A 24,844-nucleotide genomic window follows, 5' to 3' on the forward strand; every position below is an offset into this window, starting at 1 on the left:
ACACACACACACACACACACATATATATATATATATATATATATATATATATATAATGGAAGGAAACATTCCACGTGGGAAAAATTATATATAAAAACAAAGATGAGGTGACTTACCGAACAAAAACGCTGGCAGGTCGATAGACACACAAACAAACACAAACATACACACAAAATTCAAGCTTTCGCAACAAATTGTTGCCTCATCAGGAAAGAGGGAAGGAGAGGGGAAGACGAAAGGAAGTGGGTTTTAAAGGAGAGGGTAAGGAGTCATTCCAATCCCGGGAGCGGAAAGACTTACCTTAGGGGGAAAAAAGGACAGGTATACACTCGCACACACGCACATATCCCTCCACACATACAGACACAAGCAGACATATTTAAAGACAAAGAGTTTGGGCAGAGATGTCAGTCGAGGCAGAAGTGTAGAGGCAAAGAAGTTGTTGAAAGACAGGTGAGGTATGAGTGGCGGCAACTTGAAATTAGCGGAGATTGAGGCCTGGCGGATGACGAGAAGAGAGGATGTACCGAAGGGCAAGTTCCCATCTCCGGAGTTCGGATAGGTTGGTGTTGGTGGGAAGTATCCAGATAACCCGGACGGTGTAACACTGTGCCAAGATGTGCTGGCCGTGCACCAAGGCATGTTTAGCCACAGGGTGATCCTCATTACCAACAAACACTGTCTGCCTGTGTCCATTCATGCGAATGGACAGTTTGTTGCTGGTCATTCCCACATAGAATGCGTCACAGTGTAGGCAGGTCAGTTGGTAAATCACGTGGGTGCTTTCACACGTGGCTCTGCCTTTGATCGTGTACACCTTCCGGGTTACAGGACTGGAGTAGGTGGTGGTGGGAGGGTGCATGGGACAGGTTTTGCATCGGGGGCGGTTACAAGGATAGGAGCCAGAGGGTAGGGAAGGTGGTTTGGGGATTTCATAGGGATGAACTAACAGGTTACGAAGGTTAGGTGGACGGCGGAATGACACTCTTGGCGGAGTGGGGAGGATTTCATGAAGGATGGATCTCATTTCAGGGCAGGATTTGAGGAAGTCGTATCCCTGCTGGAGAGCCACATTCAGAGTCTGGTCCAGTCCCGGAAAGTATCCTGTCACAAGTGGGGCACTTTTGTGGTTCTTCTGTGGGGGATTCTGGGTTTGAGGGGACGAGGAAGTGGCTCTGGTTATTTGCTTCTGTACCAGGTTGGGAGGGTAGTTGCGGGATGCGAAAGCTGTTTTCAGGTTGTTGGTGTAATGATTCAGGGATTCCGGACTGGAGCAGATTCGTTTGCCACGAAGACCTAGGCTGTAGGGAAGGGACCGTTTGATGTGGAATGGGTGGCAGCTGTCATAATGGAGGTACTGTTGCTTGTTGGTGGGTTTGATGTGGACGGACGTGTGAAGTTGGCCATTGGACAGGTGGAGGTCAACGTCAAGGAAAGTGGCATGGGATTTGGAGTAGGACCAGGTGAAACTGATGGAACCAAAGGAGTTGAGGTTGGAGAGGAAATTCTGGAGTTCTTCTTCACTGTGAGTCCAGATCATGAAGATGTCATCAATAAATCTGTACCAAACTTTGGGTTGGCAGACTTGGGTAACCAAGAAGGCTTCCTCTAAGCGACCCATGAATAGGTTGGCGTACGAGGGGGCCATCCTGGTACCCATGGCTGTTCCCTTTAATTGTTGGTATGTCTGGCCTTCAAAAGTGAAGAAGTTGTGGGTCAGGATGAAGCTGGCTAAGGTGATGAGGAAAGAGGTTTTAGGTAGGGTGTCAGGTGATGATCCGACTCCTCAAGACACCATCCAAATTGAACCCTGCCTGGAACAGTTCCGTCCTCCGTCACAGCGGGACCCACCTCCTCTTCCTCAAAATCACCCTCTCCAAACCTTCCAGGAATTTCTGACTTCCAGCCTTGCATCTCAATCCTTCTTAAAAAACCTTAATCCTACACCCAACATCACCACTGCTGAAGCCCAGGCTATCCGTGATCTGAAGGCTGACCGATCCATCGTCATTCTTCCGGCGGACAAGGGTTCCACGACCGTGGTACTTGATCGTCGGGAGTATGTGGCTGAGGGACTGCGTCAGCCTTCAGACAACACCACATACAAAGTTTGCCAAGGTAACCCCATTCCCGATGTCCAGGCGGAGCTTCAAGGAATCCTCAGAACCTTAGGCCCCCTGCAAAACCTTTCACCTGACTCCATCAACCTCCTGACCCCACCGACACCCCGCACCCCTACCTTCTACCTTCTTCCTAAAATCCACAAACCCAATCATCCCGGCCGCCCCATTGTAGCTGGTTACCAAGCCCCCACAGAACGTATCTCTGCCTACGTAGATCAACACCTTCAACCCATTACATGCAGTCTCCCATCCTTCATCAAGGACACCAACCACTTCCTTGAACGCCTGGAATCCTTACCCAATCTGTTACCCCCGGAAACCATCCTTGTAACCATTGATGCCACGTCCTTATACACAAATATTCCGCATGTCCAGGGCCTCGCTGCGATGGAGCATTTCCTTTCACGCCGAGCACCCTACCTAAAACCTCTTTCCTCATCACCTTAGCCAGCTTCATCCTGACCCACAACTTCTTCACTTTTGAAGGCCAGACATACCAACAATTAAAGGGAACAGCCATGGGTACCAGGATGGCCCCCTCGTACGCCAACCTATTCATGGGTCGCTTAGAGGAAGCCTTCTTGGTTACCCAAGTCTGCCAACCCAAAGTTTGGTACAGATTTATTGATGACATCTTCATGATCTGGACTCACAGTGAAGAAGAACTCCAGAATTTCCTCTCCAACCTCAACTCCTTTGGTTCCATCAGTTTCACCTGGTCCTACTCCAAATCCCATGCCACTTTCCTTGACGTTGACCTCCACCTGTCCAATGGCCAACTTCACACGTCCGTCCACATCAAACCCACCAACAAGCAACAGTACCTCCATTATGACAGCTGCCACCCATTCCACATCAAACGGTCCCTTCCCTACAGCCTAGGTCTTCGTGGCAAACGAATCTGCTCCAGTCCGGAATCCCTGAATCATTACACCAACAACCTGAAAACAGCTTTCGCATCCCGCAACTACCCTCCCAACCTGGTACAGAAGCAAATAACCAGAGCCACTTCCTCGTCCCCTCAAACCCAGAATCCCCCACAGAAGAACCACAAAAGTGCCCCACTTGTGACAGGATACTTTCCGGGACTGGACCAGACTCTGAATGTGGCTCTCCAGTAGGGATACGACTTCCTCAAATCCTGCCCTGAAATGAGATCCATCCTTCATGAAATCCTCCCCACTCCGCCAAGAGTGTCATTCCGCCGTCCACCTAACCTTCGTAACCTGTTAGTTCATCCCTATGAAATCCCCAAACCACCTTCCCTACCCTCTGGCTCCTATCCTTGTAACCGCCCCCGATGCAAAACCTGTCCCATGCACCCTCCCACCACCACCTACTCCAGTCCTGTAACCCGGAAGGTGTACACGATCAAAGGCAGAGCCACGTGTGAAAGCACCCACGTGATTTACCAACTGACCTGCCTACACTGTGACGCATTCTATGTGGGAATGACCAGCAACAAACTGTCCATTCGCATGAATGGACACAGGCAGACAGTGTTTGTTGGTAATGAGGATCACCCTGTGGCTAAACATGCCTTGGTGCACGGCCAGCACATCTTGGCACAGTGTTACACCGTCCGGGTTATCTGGATACTTCCCACCAACACCAACCTATCCGAACTCCGGAGATGGGAACTTGCCCTTCAGTACATCCTCTCTTCTCGTCATCCGCCAGGCCTCAATCTCCGCTAATTTCAAGTTGCCGCCACTCATACCTCACCTGTCTTTCAACAACTTCTTTGCCTCTACACTTCTGCCTCGACTGACATCTCTGCCCAAACTCTTTGTCTTTAAATATGTCTGCTTGTGTCTGTATGTGTGGATGGATATGTGCGTGTGTGCGAGTGTATACCTGTCCTTTTTTCCCCCTAAGGTAAGTCTTTCCGCTCCCGGGATTGGAATGACTCCTTACCCTCTCCTTTAAAACCCACTTCCTTTCGTCTTCCCCTCTCCTTCCCTCTTTCCTGATGAGGCAACAATTTGTTGCGAAAGCTTGAATTTTGTGTGTATGTTTGTGTTTGTTTGTGTGTCTATCGACCTGCCAGCGTTTTTGTTCGGTAAGTCACCTCATCTTTGTTTTTATATATATATATATATATATATATATATATATATATATATATATATATATATATGGAAGATGCCTGGAGATAATGGAAGGTCTCAGATTATATAATGGTAAGACAGAGATTCAGGAACCAGGTTTTAAATTGTAAACCATTTCCAAGGGCAGATGTGGACTCTGACTTAAGGAATTGCAAAAAGGTGGGAATTTGAGGAGATGGGACCTGGATAAACTGAAAGAACCAGAGGTTGTAGAGAGCTTCAGGAAGAGCATTAGGGAACGATTGACAAGAACGGCGGAAAGAAATACAGTAGAACAAGAATGGGTAGCTTTGACGGATGAAATAGTGAAGGTAGCAGTGGATCAAGAAGGTAAAAAGACAAGGGCTAGTAGAAATCCTTGCGTAACAGAAGAGATATTGAATTTAATTGATGAAAGGGGAAAATATATAAATGCAGTAAATGAAGCAGGCAAAAAAGGAATACAAACTTCTCAAAAATGAGATCGACATGAAGTGCAAAATGGCTAAGCAGGGATGGCTTGAGGACAAATTTAAGGATGTAGAGGCGCATATCACTAGGGGTAAGATAGATACTGCCTACAGGGAAATTAAGAGAGACATTTAGAGAAAGGAGAACCACTTGCATGAATATCAAGAGCTCAGATGGAAAACCAGTTCTAAGCAAAGAATATAAAGCAGAAAGATGGAAGGAGTATATAGAGGGTCTATACAAGGATGATGTACTTGAGGGCAATATTATGGAAATGGAAGAGAATGTAGAAGAAGATGAAAGAGGAGATATGATACTGCATGAAGAGTTTGACAGAGCACTGAAAGACCTAAGTCGAAACAAGGCCCCGGGAGTAGACAACATTCCATTAGAACTACTGATAGCCTTAGGAAAGCCAGCTATGACAAAAATCTACCATCTGCGGAGCAAGATGTATGAGACAGGTGAAATACCCTCAGATTTCAAGAAGAATATAATAATTCCAATCCCAAAGAAAGCAGGTGTTGACAGATGTGAAAATTACCATACTATCAGGTTAATAAGTCACGGCTGCAAAATACTAACACCAATTCTTTACAGGCGAATGGAAAAACTGGTAGATGCGGACCTCGGGGGAAGATAAGTTTGGATTCTGTAGAAATGTTGGAATACGTGAGGTAATACTGACCCTACGACTTATCTTAGAAAATAGATTAAGGAAAGGCAAACCTACGTTTCTAGCATTTGTAGAATTAGAGAAAGCTTTTGACAATATCGACTGGAATACTCTCTTTCGAATTCCGAAGACGGCAGAGGTCAAATACAGGGAGCGAAAGGCTATTTACAATTTGTACAGAAAGCAGATGGCAGTTATAAGAGTCGAGGGGTATAAAAGGGAAGCAGAGGTTGGAAAGGGAGTGAGACAGGGTTGTAGCCTATCCCCGATGTTATTCAATCTGTATATTGAGAAAGCAGTAAAGGAAACAAAAGAAAAATTTGGAGCAGGAATTAAAATCCATGGAGAAGAAATAAAAACTTTGAGGTTTGCCAATGACATTGTAATTCTGTCAAAAACAGCAAAGGACCTGGAAGAGCAGCTGAACGGAATGGACAGTGTCTTGAAAGGAGGATATAAGATGAACATTAACAGAAACAAAACAAGGATAATGGAATGTAGTCGAAGTAAATCGGACGATGACTGAGGGAATTAGATTAGGAAATGAGACGCTTAAAGTAGAAAGTGAGTTTTGCTATTTGGGGAGCAAAATAACTGATGATGGTCGAAGTAGAGAGGATGTAAAATGTAGACTGGCAATTGCAAGGAAAGTGTTACCAAGGAAGAGAAATTTGTTGACGTCAGTATAGATTTAAGTGTCAGGAAGTCGTTTCTGAAAGTATTTGTATGGAGTGTAGCCAGCCGTGTATGGAAGTGAAACGTGGATGATAAATAGTTTAGACAAGAAGAAAATAGAAGCTTTACAAAATTGGTGCTACAGAAGAATGCTGAAGACTAGATGGGTAGATCACATAACTAATGAGGAGGTACTGAACAGAATTGAGGAGGAGTTTGTGGCACAACTTGACCAGAAGAAGGGATCGGTTGGTATGGCATATTCTGAGGCATCAAGGGATCACCAATTTAGTATTGGAGGGCAGTGTGGAGGGTAAAAATCGTGGAGGTAGACCAAGAGATGAATACACTAAACAGATTCAGAAGGATGTAGGTTGCAGTAGGTACTGGGAGATGAAGCTTGCACAGGATAGAGTAGCATGGAGAGCTGCATCAAGCCAGTCTCAGGACTGAAGACCACGACAACGAAATACATATATATATTTTTAAAAAATGCTGTGACTTACCACACGAGACAGCGCTGGTAGATAGACACAATAAAAAAACACACAAACACACACACAAATGTGTGTGTGTGTGTGTGTGTGTGTGTGTGTGTGTGGGGGGGGGGGGGGGCACGCACGTGAGAGAGTGTATGCCTGTCCCTAAGGTATGTCTTTCCGCTCCTGGGATTGGAATGACTTCTTACCCTCTCCCTTAAAACCCACATCCTTTCGTCTTTCCCTCTCCTACCCTCTTTCCTGACGAAGCAACCTTGGGTTGCGAAAGCTTGAAATTTGTGTGTGTTTTTTATTGCGTCTATCTACCAGCGCTTTCCCGTTCACACACACACACACACACACACACACACACACACACACACACTGACTTGAAGCTGACTAATTAAGTAAATTTGGTCAGTAGTTTTGAAAATATATATACATATTTTTCCCACATGGAATGTTTCCCCTCTTAGCACCAAGCACGGGCATTCCTCTATATCCAAAATGGCCAAATTAACCAACTACATGAAGGCAAAAACTAAACACAACTACATTGTGTTTCACCATTCACTGCATAGAATGAATTGCACCCAAATGGTTTCATATATGACTGTAGACATGATGACACCAGTATACACTTCAGTTTTATTGTTTTGTGGGTGACTAAGTTGTGTCTGAAATGAAAGTTTTGGCAGGTGCACAAGTTGTGGTGAAGTTAATGCTTGTTTGCATGGAATTGTTGCATAAGTAAAAGATAAGAAACGTGTTTTGAATTGCGACTGAATAAAGAAAAGTTATCAGGTTGGGTGCTCAGCGACCTTGCTGAAAGCATTTATAATGGAGGACCCAAGAAGTTTTTTTAATCATCTTAGAATGTCACCAGAACTGTTCATGTTTAGTTGGTAATAACACTTTTTCAGTAACACTAATAATTATTAACATTAACAGCAATAAACCCTCTACCATGCGCCTCAGGGTGGTTTGCAGAGTATATGTGTAGATGCAGATTTTCAAAGCAGGTCGCATTAAGAAGAGAATGGTTTGCAAACTATTCTCTTCAATATGGATCTGTACCATGCCAATATTTCATAGCTTAAACACATGTACTACAATTTGTGAAAGGGGTGCACGACTGTGACTTAAATAGGTGAATATTGCATGAATAATGCAGCTTCCAGTGTGTAACCTCTCCTCCTGTCAACTCTATTCCTTAAAAAAGAACACGCCAACTCAAACCCTGGTTGGGTTGGGTTGTTTAGGGGACGAGACCAGACAGCGAGGTCATCGGTCTCATTGGATTAGGGAAGGGCGGGAAAGGAAGTCAGCCGTGCCCTTTCAAAGGAACCATCCCGGCATTTGCCTGGAGCGATTTAGGGAAATCACGGAAAACCTCAATCAGGATGGCCGGACGCGGGATTGAACCATCGTCCTCCCAAATGCGAGTCCAGTGTGCTAGCCACTGCACCACCTCGCTTGGTCCAAATCCTCGTATTTAAGTCTTTTAGATTAGTGCGGTTCCACAGCCAAATTTTGACTTGCTTGGATATTTCCTAAATCGTTTGTCTATGTGCTCCTAATTTAATCAATTTTGCCCTGCACCCAAGACATTGTTAAAACATCTACGCCCTGATTGCATATGACGGTCTCCAGCTCAGAAACATATTGCTGCTAGTTTCTGTATTCAACAACACTGAAATCCCACTAATACCTATGCAAAGCATAGATATTCAAGAAGTGAACATTATCCTCCATTTCATATTTCAGTTTGTTTACAATCTATGAACACCCCCAACCTCAAAACTCACGCAACTAGTGTTGCCAAAGCTAGAACAAGCCGAAGGTGCTTTGGTTTCACCAATGAGTTGTGCAAACGTGTGGCATGCACGTGCAGTGGCCGGTAGCACAGTTGTGTGCAACCCAGTGTCATCATATAAACTAGGCATAAGAAAAGATATTACTCAAATATTAAGTTCTTTTGAGATACCATTGCAACCACGAGTGTGCATTCGACGCAGGCATTCTCCCAGTTCCCACGGTTTGTTACTGGGTGCAAGCTGTTTGAGTTGGGGCCAATGGACGATTCTAACCAGTTTTGAATGATCAGAGAAAATTCTTCTGACTGGCTCCAAAGCATTTAATAAGCCTACCCCAAAGAGATCTGAACATGCATGTGCAGAGCTGTTTGTGTTCAGTGTCTTAGCATTCTTGTTGAAGATAAGAAGTTCTAGGTTGTTGCTAGCCTTTCAAAGGAACTGTGTATCAAAAACTTGTGATAATTTCATACATCCTAGTGTAATTTTGTTCCCTTAAGGGGTTTTTCTGTAGAAATGTGTTGCATATATATACACACACACAGGGTGTTACAAAAAGGTACGGCCAAACTTTCAGGAAACATTCCTCACACACAAAGAAAGACAATATGTTATGTGGACATGTGTCTGGAAATGCTTACTTTCCATGTTAGAGCTCACTTTATTTCTTCTCTTCAAATCACATTAATCATGGAATGGAAACACACAGCAATAGAACGTACCAGCGTGATTTCAAACACTTTGTTACAGTAAATATTCAAAATGTCCTCCGTTGGCGAGGATACATGCATCCACCCTCCGTCGCATGGAATCCCTGATGCGCTGATGCAGCCCTGGAGAATGGCGTATTGTATCACAGCCGCCCACAATACGAGCACGAAGAGTCTCTACATTTAGTACCGGGGTTGTGTAGACAAGAGCTTTCAAATGCCCCCATAAATGAAAGTCAAGAGGGTTGAGGTCAGGAGAGCGTGGAGGCCATGGAATTGGTCCGCCTCTACCAATCCATCGGTCACCGAATCTGTTGTTGAGAAGCGTACGAACACTCCGACTGAAATGTGCAGGAGCTCCATCGCGCATGAACCCCATGTTGTGTCGTACTTGTAAAGGCACATGTTCTAGCAGGACAGGTAGAATATCCCGTATGAAATCATGATAACGTGCTCCATTGAGCGTAGGTGGACGAAACTAAAATGAGCTCTAACATGGAAATTAATCGTTTCCGGACACATGTCCACATAACATCTTTTCTTTATTTGTGTATGAGGAATGTTTCCTGAAAGTTTGGCCATACCTTTTTGTAACACTATATATAAAATAGAGAGAAACATTCCACGTGGGAAAAATATATCTAAAAACGAAGATGATGTGACTTACCAAACGAAAGTGCTGGCAGGTCGATAGAAACACAAACATACACATGAAATTCAAGCTTTCGCAACAAACTGTTGCCTCATCAGGAAAGAGGGAAGGAGAGGGAAAGACGAAAGCATGTGGGTTTTAAGGGAGAGGGTAAGGAGTCATTCCAATCCCGGGAGCGGAAAGACTTACCTTAGGGGGAAAAAAGGACAAGTATACAATCGCGCGCGCGAGGCGGAAGTACAGAGGCAAAGAAGTTGTTGAAAGACAGGTGAAGAATGAGCGGCGGCAAATTGAAATTAGCGGAGATTGAGGCCTGGCGGATAACGAGAAGAGAGGATATACTGAAGGGCAAGTTCCCATCTCCGGAGTTCTGACAGGTTGGTGTTAGTGGGAAGCATCCAGATAACCCGGATGGTGTAACGCTGTGCCAAGATGTGCTGGCCGTGCACCAACGCATGTTTAGCCACAGGGTGATCCTCATTACCAACAAACACTGTCTGCCTGTGTCCATTCATGCGAATGAACAGTTTGTTGCTGGTCATTCCCACATAGAAAGCTTCACAGTGTAGACAGGTCAGTTGGTAAATCACATGGGTGCTTTCACACGTGGCTCTGCCTTTGATCGTGTACACCTTCCGGGTTACAGGACTGGAGTAGGTGGTGGTGGTGGGAGGGTGCATGGGACAGGTTTTACACCGGGGGCGGTTACAAGGGTAGGAGAGCCAGAGGGTAGGGGAGGTGGTTTGGGGATTTCATAGGAATGAACTAAGAGGTTACAAAGGTTAGGTGGACGGTGGAAAGACACTCTTGGTGGAGTGGGGAGGATTTCATGAAGGATGGATCTCATTTCAGGGCAGGATTTGAGGAAGTCGTATCCCTGCTGGAGAGCCACATTCAGAGTCTGATCCAGTCCCGGAAAGTATCCTGTCACAAGTGGGGCACTTTTGGGGTTCTTCTGTGGGAGGTTCTGGGTTTGAGGAGATGAGGAAGTGGCTCTGGTTATTTGCTTCTGTACCAGGTCGGGAGGATAGTTGCGGGATGCGAAAGCTGTTTTCAGGTTGTTGGTGTAATGGTTCAGGGATTCCGGACTGGAGCAGATTCGTTTGCCACGAAGACCTAGGCTGTAGGGAAGGGACCGTTTGATATGGAATGGGTGGCGACTGTCATAATGGAGGTACTGTTGCTTGTTGGTGGGTTTGATGTGGACGGACGTGTGAAGCTGGCCATTGGACAGGTGGAGGTCAACGTCAAGGAAAGTGGCATGGGATTTGGAGTAGGACCAGGTGAATCTGATGGAACCAAAGGAGTTGAGGTTGGAGAGGAAATTCTGGAGTTCTTCACTGTGAGTCCAGATCATGAAGATGTCATCAATAAATCTGTACCAAACTTTGGGTTGGCAGGCTTGGGTAACCAAGAAGGCTTCCTCTAAGCGACCCATGAATAGGTTGGCGTACGAGGGGGCCATCCTGGTACCCATGACTGTTCCCTTTAATTGTTGGTATGTCTGGCCTTCGAAAGTGAAGAAGTTGTGGGTCAGGATGAAGCTGGCTAAGGTAATGAGGAAAGAGGTTTTAGGTAGGGTGGCAGGTGATCGGCGTGAAAGGAAGTGCTCCATCCCAGCGAGGCCCTGGACGTACGGAATATTTATGAAGTGGTATCAATGGTTACAAAGATGGTTTCTGGGGGTAACAGATTGGGTAAGGATTCCAGGCGTTCGAGAAAGTGGTTGGTGTCTTTGATGAAGGATGGGAGACTGCATGTAATGGGTTGAAGGTGTTGATCTACGTAGGCAGTGATATGTTCTGTGGGGGCCTGCTAACCAGCTACAATGGGGCGGCCGGGATGATTGGGTTTGTGAATTTTAGGAAGAAGGTAGAAGGTAGGGGTGCGGGGTGTCGGTGGGGTCAGGAGGTTGATGGAGTCAGGTGAAAGGTTTTGTAGGGGGCCTAAGGTTCTGAGGATTCCTTGAAGCTCTGCCTGGACATCAGGAATGGGATTTACCTTGGCAAACTTTGTATGTAGTGTTGTCTGAAAGCTGACGCAGTCCCTCAGCCACATACTCCCGACGATCAAGTACCACGATCGTGGAACCCTTGTCTGCCGGAAGAATGTCGATGAATCAGTCAGCGTTCAGATCACGGATAGCCTGGGCTTCAGCAGTGATGATGTTGGGAGTAGGATTAAGGTTTTTTTTAAGAAGGACTGAGAGGCAAGGTTGGAAGTCAGAAATTCCTGGAAGGTTTGGAGAGGGTGATTTTGAGGAAGAGGAGGTGGGTCCCACTGTGACGGAGGACGGAACTGTTCCAGGCAGGGTTCAATTTGGATAGTGTCTTGGGGAGTTGGATCATTAGGAGTAGGATTAGGATCATTTTTCTTCGTGGCAAAGTGATATTTTCAGCAGGGACTACGAGTGTAGGACAGTAAATCTTTGATGAAGGGTGTTTGGTTGAATCTGGGAGTGGGGCTGAAGGTGAGGCCTTTGGATAGGACAGAGGTTTCGGATTTGGAGAGAGGTTTGGAGGAAAGGTTAACTACTGAATTAGGGTGTTGTGGTTCCAGATTGTGTTGATTGGAATTTTGAGGGTTTGGAGGGAGTGGAGCTGGAAGTGGGAGATTGAGTAGATGGGAGAGACTGGGTCTGTGTGCAATGAGAGGAGGTTGAGGTTTGCTCGAAAGGTTGTGAAGGGTGAGTGAGTTGCCTTTCCGGAGGTGGGAAACCAGGAGATTGGATAGTTTTTTGAGGTGGAGGGTGGCATGCTGTTCTAATTTGCGGCTGGCCTGTAGGAGGATGCTGTGAACAGCCGGTGTGGATGTTGGAGAGGAAAGATTGAGGACTTTTATTAAGGATAGGAGTTGACGGGTGTGTTCATTGGCTGAGTTGATGTGTAGGTGAAGGATTAGGTGGGTGAGGGCAATGGATTGTTCAGTTTGGAACTGGTATAGGGACTGGTGGAATGAAGGGTTACAGCCAGAGATGGGAACTTTAAGTGTGAGGCCTTTGGGGGCAATGCCAAATGTCTGACAACCCTGAGAAAATAAAATACGGGAGTGTAATCTGGCTAGGGCGAAGGCATGTTTGGGGAGGGAATGTAAATAAAACTTAATGGGGTCGTTGTGAGGGTGACATGGTATTAGAAGGTGGAAAGTGTAACATGGGGCTGAAGTGAAAATGAAAATATATGGGGAGAGATAAAGGTGAACTAGAAAGCAACTGGAGATCTGGTGTGAAAAAAGGCGAAAAAGTGTTGGTAATAGCTGGGCTATGTTGATCCTGTGGTGAACTTGGGTTGGTAGACAATGATGTGCACAAAGGTTAGGTGGTTGTGTTGCCGCCAAAATACGTTAAAGGGTGGAGAAATTTGGGAAAATTTCGAAAAAACTGTGTGTAAATGTATTAAAAGGAGTGGTTTTGTGGTGGCAGATTATGAAAATGAGGCCAACAACTGTCTGACGAAGAAATAATGACGTTAAAACCTGTGGGAAGCGGCTAAAAATGATCAGTGATGTGGTAAAAACGGAAATAAACCGAAAGTTATTAGAACTAGCCGAAATGGCTGTTAAATTGGTGAAAGGAACTGTTTGTGGACTGGAAACGGTGGATTTAATAGCAGCGGTTGTGTTGAAAGTGGTGGTGGTGGTGGGGGGGATAATAATAATTTTTTTCGGTTGTGGTTTGGAAGTGGGTTACGTATTATTGAGTATATATAGGTGGGATAAAATTGAATGGTAGATTATGGTAAAAAGGAGAAAGGAGAAGGTGAATACAAAGTGAAACTACTTGCAAAAACAGAAAGAGAAAATAAGATGACAGAAAAGATTTCGAAATGCAACAGTGACAATAAGAAATGTAATTGTTGGGTTGGATCTCACTGTCCTTTAACTTCACTTTCAAAATGAATAAATTTCTCTCTTCCATACAAAGATCTAATCACACGCACCAATAACTGGGAGCCACATACAATATTCATTGCTACAAATGTCATGGGTACAGTAAGTTGACCCACTTTACAGGTGAGGCGGCATAGCATAAATAAACATCCTACACTGTTACACATATAGTAGTGAAATTAAGCTGCATGTCATATTCTTAACCAGCGGACTCATTGTGGCCACTCCCTACCATCTAAACCAACAATAATTTTTCTTCAAGATGTAATGTTTGGGCATTTACTGCCTTGTTGTTTATTAACATTGGTACTAATCATCTGTACTGTATTGTCAATCAGCAACAAAATTTATGCTATCAAAATCAATGAGACAAACTGACCAATTTTTTTTCCATCATATGCACGTAATCAAAATATGTAAAAGAAAACAGGATGCCGATGAGGAAAGTGATGTCAGAAATGATTATGAATGTCTTCAGTCAACATTTTATATCACCGGTTCTCCAAGAAGTGCCGACCCGAAATGGGAAGCAGAAACATTTGACTCAATTTCATAATTTCATTCATCATAATCTATGTTTCAGGAAAGCCTGCAACTGTCATTCATTCTTTAAATACAATAATGACACTGCAGCACTTATTTTTTCCATGATTCGCTTGACATATTACGAGAAGTTCTAATCATCATGATCAAATATTTGCATTCATGTTTCTGTGTTCTGCTGTCTGTCTTGCACTGTAGCCATCTATTTGTGGCTATAAGATACTTTGCCTTCTACATTATGCAGAAAATAATGTGCCTTCTACATAATGCAGAAAATAAGACACACGCAAAACATCACTCATTGTTTCTGAAATTTCAGTCTGTGGTTTTTTTTCTGCATAATGTAGTAGGCATAGTACGGTACCTTAACCTAAAAAAGACAACACAATACAGTGAAAGAGAGGCACAACACACATAATACTTGAGTAAATATTTTCACTTGACAAGCACAGAAAAAAGGGGTAGGGGGGGAACGTACCCAGTACACTTAATGATTATTTAACCCAGAAACTTTTGTGAAATGCAAAGATAGTAGAGGTATCAACTAACACCACAGGCAATCAGACAATGAATTACGCTAAATATGAGTTCGAGTAAACCCACATAGTTCTGACAGTTGAAACTATTACAAAGCTGCACATGCGCAGTAGAGACAGTTTAAATACGATTGTGACACTTTGACTCGAATGAACCTATTATTTTCTTCCAAACATATTTTAGAGGCTTTGTAAATAGCAGCCCAACAAACACAGCATTGGTTACTAGTGACAGGATATTACCCAGAAACTAATATGTTAGTTGCCTTATGCAAACATCTTTCAACTCATCTATGCCACAAATAGGTGATCCTTATTTCACCGAAAATTACTAGCAGGTTTGCTTTTGTAGTGCCTTCATACAGTAATTCAAAGTCTTGTCAGAACTGTGATAAAAGTTTCATTATTCCATACTGAGTGGATGTAAAAATTAGGCTTCACTACTGATCAGTTTGTTACCACAACCAAATTGCCTACTTTCACGTCTGTTGGCTTTGTCACTTCACAGCCAAAGTGTCAACTTTCAACCTAGCCTTCACCTCAGCCATGCTGCAGATCAGACTGTCATTACAACCAAGATTTTATATAACTGTAACCATAACTGTTGACAAGAACACAAAACAAACTAAGGCAACCTATTCTGCCAGTTAATCAAGGTTCTACAAAATGTAAGCAACTACTGATCAGTAGATTCAATGAAATAAAAAGACAGTGATGATAGCACCAATATGCTGAAACCCACTTGTGGATGATATTACCAAGTGAACACAGTTCATAGGTAGTAGGCCTACAAAGACTTTCAGCGGAGAGTGAAACTGATTGTGAGGAAAATGGGCAAACAAACTGGTTCATTGAATTAGATGATATCTGATAGTTTGTTTGGCAAATGCAGCAGAATAAAACAGACTTTCAATTCAACATTCTTTTCTCATACACTACAAGTGTTCGAGGAAAGGCACTTCCATCACAGTTGTCTGTCTTTTCATAGTATTTACTAAAAACAAACAAAATAATCAGAATAGAAATTTCCTAACCCCTGTAGGTAAAGACAATGGGATGATACAGCAGTGCAACAGAAATAATTATTCATGCCTGCCAATTTGTTTTGTGCTAAGAGACATAATTTTACCGAGTTGTTTACGTAAAAGGGAAAGCAGAACGCTGCACATTATTACTCATGTACATCGAAAATAAACGCTGACTCAACATGTTCTTTCTATATGCAATTCAAAATGAGCTTCGAGATAAATTTATCTGTAACAGAAAATACAAATGTCACAACTAAGATTACCGTCAAATATTGCTGGCTTGTTCCTGGGCCTCTCTGTTGACTACCCCTGCGATACGATGGCAGCTGTCTGTAAATGAACGTAAACACTTCATATTGAAAACAATAATAAAATATCTAGTAAAGCACACATTTACACGAAACTGGATATGAGAGAGCAGGCATAACTTTCGCTATAGGTAAGGATTGAAGTCTTCGCTATGCACGCTAATACCTTAGGAAACGATCTGGTGTATAAATGTAGTTCGCTGGCGCGAATCCTTGATTTTCCGGTCTCCGATTTCGAGACTGACTGTTCCGAGAATAGTTATGGTGCCTGCTTCTCTCATGTCCGTGATATGCCATCGGCGATTTCCCCATTACTGAAACAACAAAAATATGAAATGGAAAACTACCATATCCTTGGTTTGGGATGATAGACAAAATATCAACTATTTATCACAAATTCTACATCAACAAATCATACTTCAACCGGTTACTCCTCCGATACAGGAATGGCGTCTACTTCACAATCACACAACCAATATATGCATGAAAAATATACCTAAAGAGGTAGAATAATACTTATTTACAGTGAAGAATGCTCTATTTTGTCAATATTTTACCGTAATACAATTAAACTGTATATTTTAATTTCAATAAGGGTATAAATATTGACACATTCGTTTATTTGTAGCAAAATTACTCTTCCATTATTTCAATTTTCATATTGTTTTCTGGTATTTTTTGTTTGAATTCAGTTTATTTTGTGTATATACAGAGAAATACGAAATAATAAGACGAAATTCTGTCGATGAAATCAAAAGTTCGGAAACAAAATTAATTGTAACATTTTTAGTTCAAGTACGAAGAAATGTGGATGTTGGTATTCTGTATATCCTTTACGTTGCCGCGCAAAGTTATGAAAAGATCTAACCAATCACAAGTCTCGTATTCAAAATTAAATGTTGTTTGAAAACACTACGCGTCCTGTAGTAATCATAAATGTTGCTAATTATGGGATAAAAGCTTTCTTAACTTAAGTCTTATCATGTTGCAGACAAAGTTATGAACTTCACTCTACAGTGTGCAAAAATATAAACTTGATTACACAGTTGTATTTGCGTACTATTTCTTGTGTCGCAGTCACATAGATGCTTAAGTTTTCAAATGTAACGTACACTTTGTTCGAAGTTGTCTAGGTCGTTATGATCGTTATGTTAGTTTGTGGATAAGGAGATGTGAGTTCCATAATTACCACGTTGTGCGGTTGTCAAGTAAGTGTAATTTGTAACTGTTTCTTTCGACGTGTGTGAAAATGATTTGTATGTATAAATATATACATTGCGGAGGTCTGTGGGACCCTAATGACAATATGCGCGATGCACAGTTTAATATAGAACTATCTGCTTTGGCTTACAGTATATCTGAAAGTAAATACTCATTTTTAGCTAGGTTAGATTCAGTTCATAACGATTATTTTCGTAATACAGTCGACTTTTTTGTGAAGAGATTCGGAATTTGTGATGTGCTGGACTTAAGGCACTGAATTTTGAAGTACTAAACATGAACTTAAACTAAGTTAAAATTAGGGTTCGAGTGTAAAACTCCAGCTTAAAAGTTGGAGTAAAGATGTTATTTATTATCCACTGTTAATTTATAAGGAAGGAGAGAAAGTACTTCATTTGCCTGTTTAAGCTACATTAAGTTATTTCATTAAAAGGATAACAGTATTATGCACCAGAAACTTTTGTATAAGAAATCCGTATTAATTGTTCTCCCAGTAACATATAATCCAGCACCTTAGAAGATTAATATCGATTTTAGCCCTCACCAACTTCCACTTTTGTTATACAGTGATTAATAAATATTGTATTAGATTTCCGTGTGCAGCTCTCTCAATAATGCGCATTAAATGTTGTCAGTTCTTTGTTTTATTTGAAGTTTGCAGCAGATATTGATATCTAACTGAAGTTTTTGACATGGAGCTTCAGTCAAATAAGGAAAAGGATGGCCGCATAATTACTTGGTGGAAAATTTGTGGTATAAGAAGTAATATAATGAAATGAAATTAGGCCTGCATGGAAAAGCTTGAGTTATTGGGTTGTGTGATGTCATAGAGGCATTACATCTGCTGTTTACAACAGTGTGAAATTAATATGAGGGGTAGTATGTGGGATAGTTGCTTCATGAAGGCCAGATTTGGACACATATTCTATAGTCATAAGCATACATGCATTTTGAGCTATTGCTTTCTTTGTATTACAATTCCAATATCATTGTGTGATGAGCCTTGGATGAATGAAAGTAGGTAAATAAATATTATGCCATGGAACTGTTTGGCCTGCTGATAAGTGGGTTCAGTGTGGTACTATATGACCTGTTGCTTATTCCAGTTTATCAAGAACACAACCAATTTTACTTTGTACTAATCTTGTTGATAAAGAAACCCAATTTCTGTTGAAAAATGTGATGCAGCTTGGTTAGCAAACACGACCCTCATTTGGAAGGACGATAGTTCAAATCTGCATCCAGCCATCCAGATGTAGGTTTACTGTGTTTATCATAAGTCACATCAGGCTAATGCTGGTAAGATTCCTTTGAAAGGGCACTGCCGAAAACATTCAGAGCTTGTGCTATGTCTCTAATGATCTCAATGCCGGTGGGATGTAAAACACTGTAGTTGGGATGGCGTACGAAGATCTGACAGCTCACAGTGCTGTTGGCAGCTTTAAAGTGTGAAATGCTAACAGCTGTAGGCGAAAATGGTAGTTGTGTGCAGAGCTGTGACCACACTGAGGTGTTGTCATAGAGGGGTTAACAAAACCGCGTTACGTTATTGGTCAAGCTAGGACTGTGAAGCTGCTGTGCCCAGCCCACTGCAGCTGACAGGATCAACTTCTGCCGGTTCAACTATAGTTTCCTGTCCTTTCGGAAGAAAGTGATAAAACATGGTCACATGATGGTGATGATTTGCCACACTTATGGAGTGTCTACATGCCTTCCATGGCCCATGCGAATGTGGTTCCAGGTGGTCTAGATTGCCTGATGCTGGTCAAATCCACAAGATTTCTTCTGGATGCAGGGCAGTTTCACATTGTGGATGACAGTAGTGTGAATTGAAAATTTTTTTGTCTGAGTTGACATTATTTTCGTCCCTTACTTGGTATTATGTGAACTTAGAAATGCTTAACGAAGAGCAGAGGTGGGGGAAGAAGCCCTGCCTCACACTTGCAGGGCTGTGAGTGTACACCAGAGATCTGTGATTTTATGCAAGTCTGATACATGGTCATAGGGATCACCAATCTTCCTGCTGTCATGGTCCCTCACTCTGTAAACCCAGGTTACTCTCTTTACCCTTTTCAAAATGAGATGATGTGTAATGCAAAGCAGAGTATATGAAACAGTAGGTAATGGCTGTTGTAAAATTACTTTTTGAGGCTGGCTGTGTTATATAAACGGTAATACAGGCCAAACTTGGCACAACCATGATTCAAACCATCAGTCACCTGAAACAGCCACGTGAAATTCTCTGCAGAGTGTGTGTTTCTTATAATGGGCAATTTATTGTGATGTGTCCAGAGTAAGCATTGTGCGGTATATCAATGTTTTTTTAGTTATGTGGGTAGGTGTGTTTTAGTTCTACAGTAAAGAAATTGAATTATGTGCAAATTTCATGTTGTATGTTGATTTTAATGCATTTCATTTTGAAATGAGGATGGTTACAAATTTGGAAATTGCTGTTAACTATAGGCTGGTGGACAGAAGTGTCAGGTAGAGCTTTTATGTGTGCTTATCGGAACAATGACAGTGATTTTTGTTAAAACAGCTATATAATTGTGCCTTTTGAAGTTACAGAATTTTGACATTTTATAAATTTTGTGTCCTTCCACAAAATTTTCCTTGTGAATGTTTGCTTGTTATTTGGCCACTTAATAAGAATCACGTGAAAAACATATGTGCAGAAGAAATAAGGCCCTGATTTTCTGTAGATTCACAGTAATGAAGACATGATTTTTTTTTATTTTGGTCATTGTGTTTAGGTAATGGGCGTGTTTGTGTAAAATGTCTTTATAATGTGGCTGTACCACCACCTCCCTAGTCCTTAGTTGGAAGAGTTTGGGCCATTAAGTTATTGCTTGTTGTTTACATTCTTTTGATTACTTGAAATTAGTAAGAATTTGTCACCCTCCCTCCCTCACTGCCTCTGATGGGGAGCCTTCACCCCTTTTTTTTTATAGTTATTCCCCTCTCCCTGACTTAAGTGAAGTATGTAGGATGCTGCTCTAAGTTCAGTGTATGACTGTTAAGAATTACTTTCAGTTGTTTCAGTTTCTATTGTTAGATGTCATTTCTTTAACGTATCACTTACACAATCCAAAAGAGTTTGTATTCTTTCATGTATTGTACAGCTTAAGCTGATTACCTTGTAAGGGAAGTGGTTATGATTTAATACTCTGTGAAGCTGTTTTGGAGGGCAAAATTAAATATTAATGCCTATGATTTGTCATCTGTTTTGGAGCCATCATTGAAAAACAGTGGGCAGACAAGTTTTATAATTTTTCATAAAACCAAATCTCTGTAGGGCTTTTCCCTGTCCAACTTAATTTGAAGAGCTTAGCTATGAATCATGGAAATGGGTGACTATAACGGGTCTTTTTTTTATTATTGAAATTGTTAATGTAGCTCATTGGGGTGTGACACTGTATCTCCTACAGAGCAATTTCCTGCAATTTTGGTATTTATACTTTAATACATTTTGCTGTGGTTTTCAGCAGTCTTCTGTTGTCTAGGCATGTAATGCTGTTTCATTAATTTTTCACACACAAATTCATGCCATGTAGCAGTTATGTATATTGTGACACACACTGTGACTGCCTCAAAATGGAAATAATTCTCCTGAAGGTTGGTGTTCCACAATGGCTTCCAGAAAAGACTGCAAACAATAAGTGGGGGCAGCAGGAATGATGTGTAAAGCAAATCTTCATGCAAATAAAGAAAGACTGTGAGTGGTTCATTGCCATGTAGTGTAGAGGTTCATGCATGACCTTGGATTCTGACCAAATTTTTTTATGATCATTAATTCATTACTGGTTTTGCAGTGTGAGCATATAAGGTCGTCAAAAAGAATGGGACAATGGAGGTGCATTGAAAATGGGCACAAATTCTGCTGGTACTCAAATCTGACATCTTTTGTTATGCTCTACTATTGGGAATACAATCAAAAGCCTTGATGGCTAGCAAATGAGACAGCCAGGATAACTAACAAATTGAAAAAAGATGTATCTTTTGTCACAACTAAATGTGATATTCCATTCTGTTTCTCTGCTATAACAGAATCAAACTGGTTGTAAACTTCAAAGTTTAACTTTCATTACCAAAGCGGTGGAGATCATGGTAGTAAAATTGTTGCATATCAGCTGCAGCACACGTCATATAAATAGCGTACAGGTTTTACAGCACTGCCACATTGTTTAAATTTTGGAGAAGCTCACAGGAATCTTCCTGACATTTTTTTGAAATGGATTCATGTTATAGGAAGTTATTTATGTATTTTTTATTTTACAATGCTAGTGTTAGCTATATTGTTGAATTCTGCTTTAAGGTATATTGTACTTTATGTTGGCATAGTTTGCGGTTAATGTAGAACATTTTTGTACATGTGAATAATTGTATAAATGTGTTGGTATGGTCTGTGGTGGTTTAACCACTGACAGGTCCTTTCGAAAGTGAGAAAAACAGCATCCCCATCGCCATAGGGGCCATGTCCAATAGCTGTGCAACAGTAGCATGGGTGAATTTCTTTACTACATGTTACCAAACATAAGGTTTTCTTTAACCAGGATCGCAAGCTGATGACACATTTGTGTAAGTCAGAGGTCAAAGTTAGAAGAGGTCTCTTTTAGGATCCTAAACTTAAGTGTGCATCAAACTACTTGAATTTTTTACATGTGTCTTTAATTTGCTGTAGAATGCTGAAATTTTGATAAGACAGAACTCAAAAAAATTACATTTTAAAATGTGATTACCTCAAATTATTAGAGCCAAAAAAGAGAAAACTATTATTTTTATTTTATTCCGTGTCCCCTTTCATTAAAAGAAATTGTAAAGCTGGATATTGTAGAGATTCTTTGCAGTTTTTATGGCTATAGTTAATTTCTTTGTCATTAGGACGTTTTATATTATCTTTCACAGTGTCTGCTAAACAGTTGTAAAACAGAATGAAAGGTGACAGATTTGAGTACTAGCAGTGTATGAGCCCATTTTCAATGCACCTCCATATTATAGTTATTTTATTTTATTATATTTTAGGGCCATAAATGCTTGCATTGCAAAACGAAATAAAATTTTTATAGGTGGTTTAGAACATTGTCTTTCTAATGAAAATGGTTTAAAGGAGCTAGCAGAAGACTGTAACTGGGGTGAAAATAGCCATTTTTGGCATTTTTAGAAAAAACTTCATTTTTGCCCTCTAGTTCGTAAACTATTTGAAAGCAGTGGGAGAACAAAATTTTATATTTGAAGACCTTGTACTGGTAAGTTGTTATGAGCAAAGTTTCAGGTTTATCTTGCAAATACTACCTGAGATAAACAGTTAAACTTCACCTTTATTTCGAATGTCTATTTTTTGGCTAACTTCGCATCAAATTACCCATATGCAAATTGCTTAGGAAATAGGTTTTTCTTACTTTACTTAAGAGAGTGCATAATGTTATAAAAGATGATCTGTTTTGGTTCTTTCAAGAAAATATAACTGGAGATGTTATGCCTCTAAGTTGCCAAAAACTCATGGATGCACTATTGAGAGCTACACTATGTGGTCAAACAAATTACTACCTCTCTGTTAGTGTTAAATTGACGAAAGTAAAATGTGCAAACATTCACACACAATTTGGGGATATCCATTGTAGTCATGTGGGACCTTTTTTGAAATTGGACTACTTGGCATGGAATGGCCCAGATGCTATTTTATCAAACAGTGGAAACTCCAGGTAGGGATATCTACAATGCTGGAAAGGATAGATTGCTACTTACCATAAAGAAGACACACAAAGTTGCAGACAGGCACAATTAAGACATTCGGCGCGTGCCCCCCCCCCCCCCCCCCCCCCCCCACACACACACACACACACACACACACAGAGAAGCAAGCACACCTTATGCACACATGACTGCCAACTCCAGAATCTCAGGCTGGAATGCAACATCGTGTGGGATGCAAGCAGCAATCTGGAGGGGATGGGGAAGATAGTAGTGTGGATGGCAAGAGAGACAAATGCTGTCCGTGGAATGTGCAGGGACTAGACAGCCAACAGGCCCAGTGTCAGAAAGTTTTGGGGCAGAAAGGTGGGGAGAACAGGAACTAGAAAAGAGAGGAGCAGGGAGAGGTGGGTGGATGTGTTGGCAGATGGCTGCAAATAAACAGGGTGGGGAATGAGAATGGTGAAGAGATGATAGGACAGAGAGGGGTGGAAACTGTTGGGTGGAGGATGTGGGGACAGTGTGTTACCAGAACAGAGAAGGGTAGAAACTGTTGGGTGGAGGATGTGGGACAGTATGTTACCGTAGGTTGAGGCCAGGATAATTACAAGAGTGGAGGATGCAGATTTCAGAAAAGCTGGTGGTGGAGGGAAGGATAGAGATGACTCTGGTATTGAAGCAGCTGAGCTGTATGTTGCGCCACAGGGTGCTCTACTTTGCTCTTGGCCACATTTGGCAGTGGGTGTTGGTCTTGGTGGACAGCTGACTGGTAGTCCTACCAATACAAAAAGCTGCACATCATAGCTGGTAAATGACATGGCTGCTTTCGCAGGTGACCCAGCCCCTGATGTGTAAGATAAATCTGTGATAGAACTGGAGTAGGAAGTGCTTTGTGGGTGGATTGGGCAGGTTTCGCACCTGCGTCTTCCACAAGGCTATGATCCTTGTGGCAAAGGGTTGGGATTGAGAGTGGCATAGGGATGGACTAGGAAGTTGTGGAGGTTGGGTGCATGATGGAACACAACTTAAAATAGGAGAGATGGGAAGTATCTCTGGTAGGATGACCATCATTTCGGGGCATGATGATAGGTAATAAAAGCTGTGGTAAAGGATGTGGTTCTGTTGTTCCAGTCCGGGATGGTACTGGATGGTGAAGGGGACATTCTTTTGTGGCTGGTTCTTGAGGTGGTTGGAGGACTGGGGGTGTGAGGGGGAAATGGTACAGGAGATCTGTTTGCAGGCTAGGTCTGGGGTAGTGCCTGTCTGTGAAGGCCATGGTGACACCCTCAGCATAGTGAGCAAGGGAGATTTTTTTTGGCACTACAGGTATGCCATCTCCAGGTGGCCAAGCTATATGGGAGGTATTTTTTGATGTGAGATGTATGACAGTTGTCAAAATGGAGGTACTGTTGGTGGTTGGTAGGTTTAATGTAGACAGAGGTACAGATGGAGCCATGAGAGAGGAGGAGGTCAACATCTAGGACAGTGGCATGCTGGGTTGAGGAGGGCCACATGAAGTGTATCGGAGAGAAGGTGTTGAGGTTATGAAGGAACAAAGTAGGGAATCTTCGCTGTGGGTCTAGATTATCGAGATATCAATGAACCTGAATCAGATTAGGGGGTTTGGTGTGTCGGGAGGCTGAGAAGGTCTGTTTTTTAGATGGCCCATAAAAAGTTTAGTATAAGAGTGTCATGCGGATGCCCATGGCTGTGCCACAGATTTGTTTGTACACCTGATACTGCAAAAGCACATCTCCATGACAGACATCCCAGAAGCACTTCTCCTTGCACAAGATACTACTAGCTTGCAATCTCTACCCTGTGCATCACATCTCTGAAATTGAATCCCTTGCTCTCTAGCACCTGGAGGAGCTTTCTAGACACCATATTCATAAATTATCCCATCTGCTGACATCCTACTGCCACCTTGGGGCACCAC

General features: G+C 42.1%; 2 protein-coding genes across 4 annotated transcripts in view; one reads left to right on the forward strand and one right to left on the reverse strand.

Annotated features, from left to right (window-relative positions):
- The window catches only part of LOC124790055 (microtubule-associated protein futsch-like), a 37,402-nt gene extending 20,939 nt beyond the window's left edge, over positions 1-16,463 (reverse strand). Inside the window, exons 1-3 of one of the 3 annotated variants that reach the window (XM_047257615.1) lie at positions 16,412-16,463; positions 16,160-16,307; positions 15,949-16,015 (exon numbers count right to left, since the gene is read on the reverse strand). In XM_047257615.1, the coding sequence (XP_047113571.1) occupies positions 15,949-16,015; positions 16,160-16,305 (213 nt within the window). In that variant the 5' untranslated portion in view covers positions 16,306-16,307; positions 16,412-16,463. Of the gene's footprint in view, positions 1-15,948; positions 16,016-16,159; positions 16,308-16,340 lie in introns of all 3 variants that reach the window. The other 2 variants (XM_047257617.1, XM_047257616.1) reach the window with 2 other exon arrangements.
- A 647-nt stretch (positions 16,464-17,110) lies between these two features.
- Positions 17,111-24,844, forward strand: part of LOC124790075 (proliferation marker protein Ki-67-like) — a 99,540-nt gene continuing 91,806 nt past the window's right edge. Inside the window, exon 1 of the mRNA XM_047257641.1 lies at positions 17,111-17,201. The gene's annotated coding sequence lies outside the window, so the exon portion shown is untranslated. The remainder of the gene's footprint in view (positions 17,202-24,844) is intronic.

The sequence above is a fragment of the Schistocerca piceifrons genome, chromosome 3 (genome assembly GCF_021461385.2).
Source record: "Schistocerca piceifrons isolate TAMUIC-IGC-003096 chromosome 3, iqSchPice1.1, whole genome shotgun sequence".
NCBI classification, from domain to species: domain Eukaryota; kingdom Metazoa; phylum Arthropoda; class Insecta; order Orthoptera; family Acrididae; genus Schistocerca; species Schistocerca piceifrons.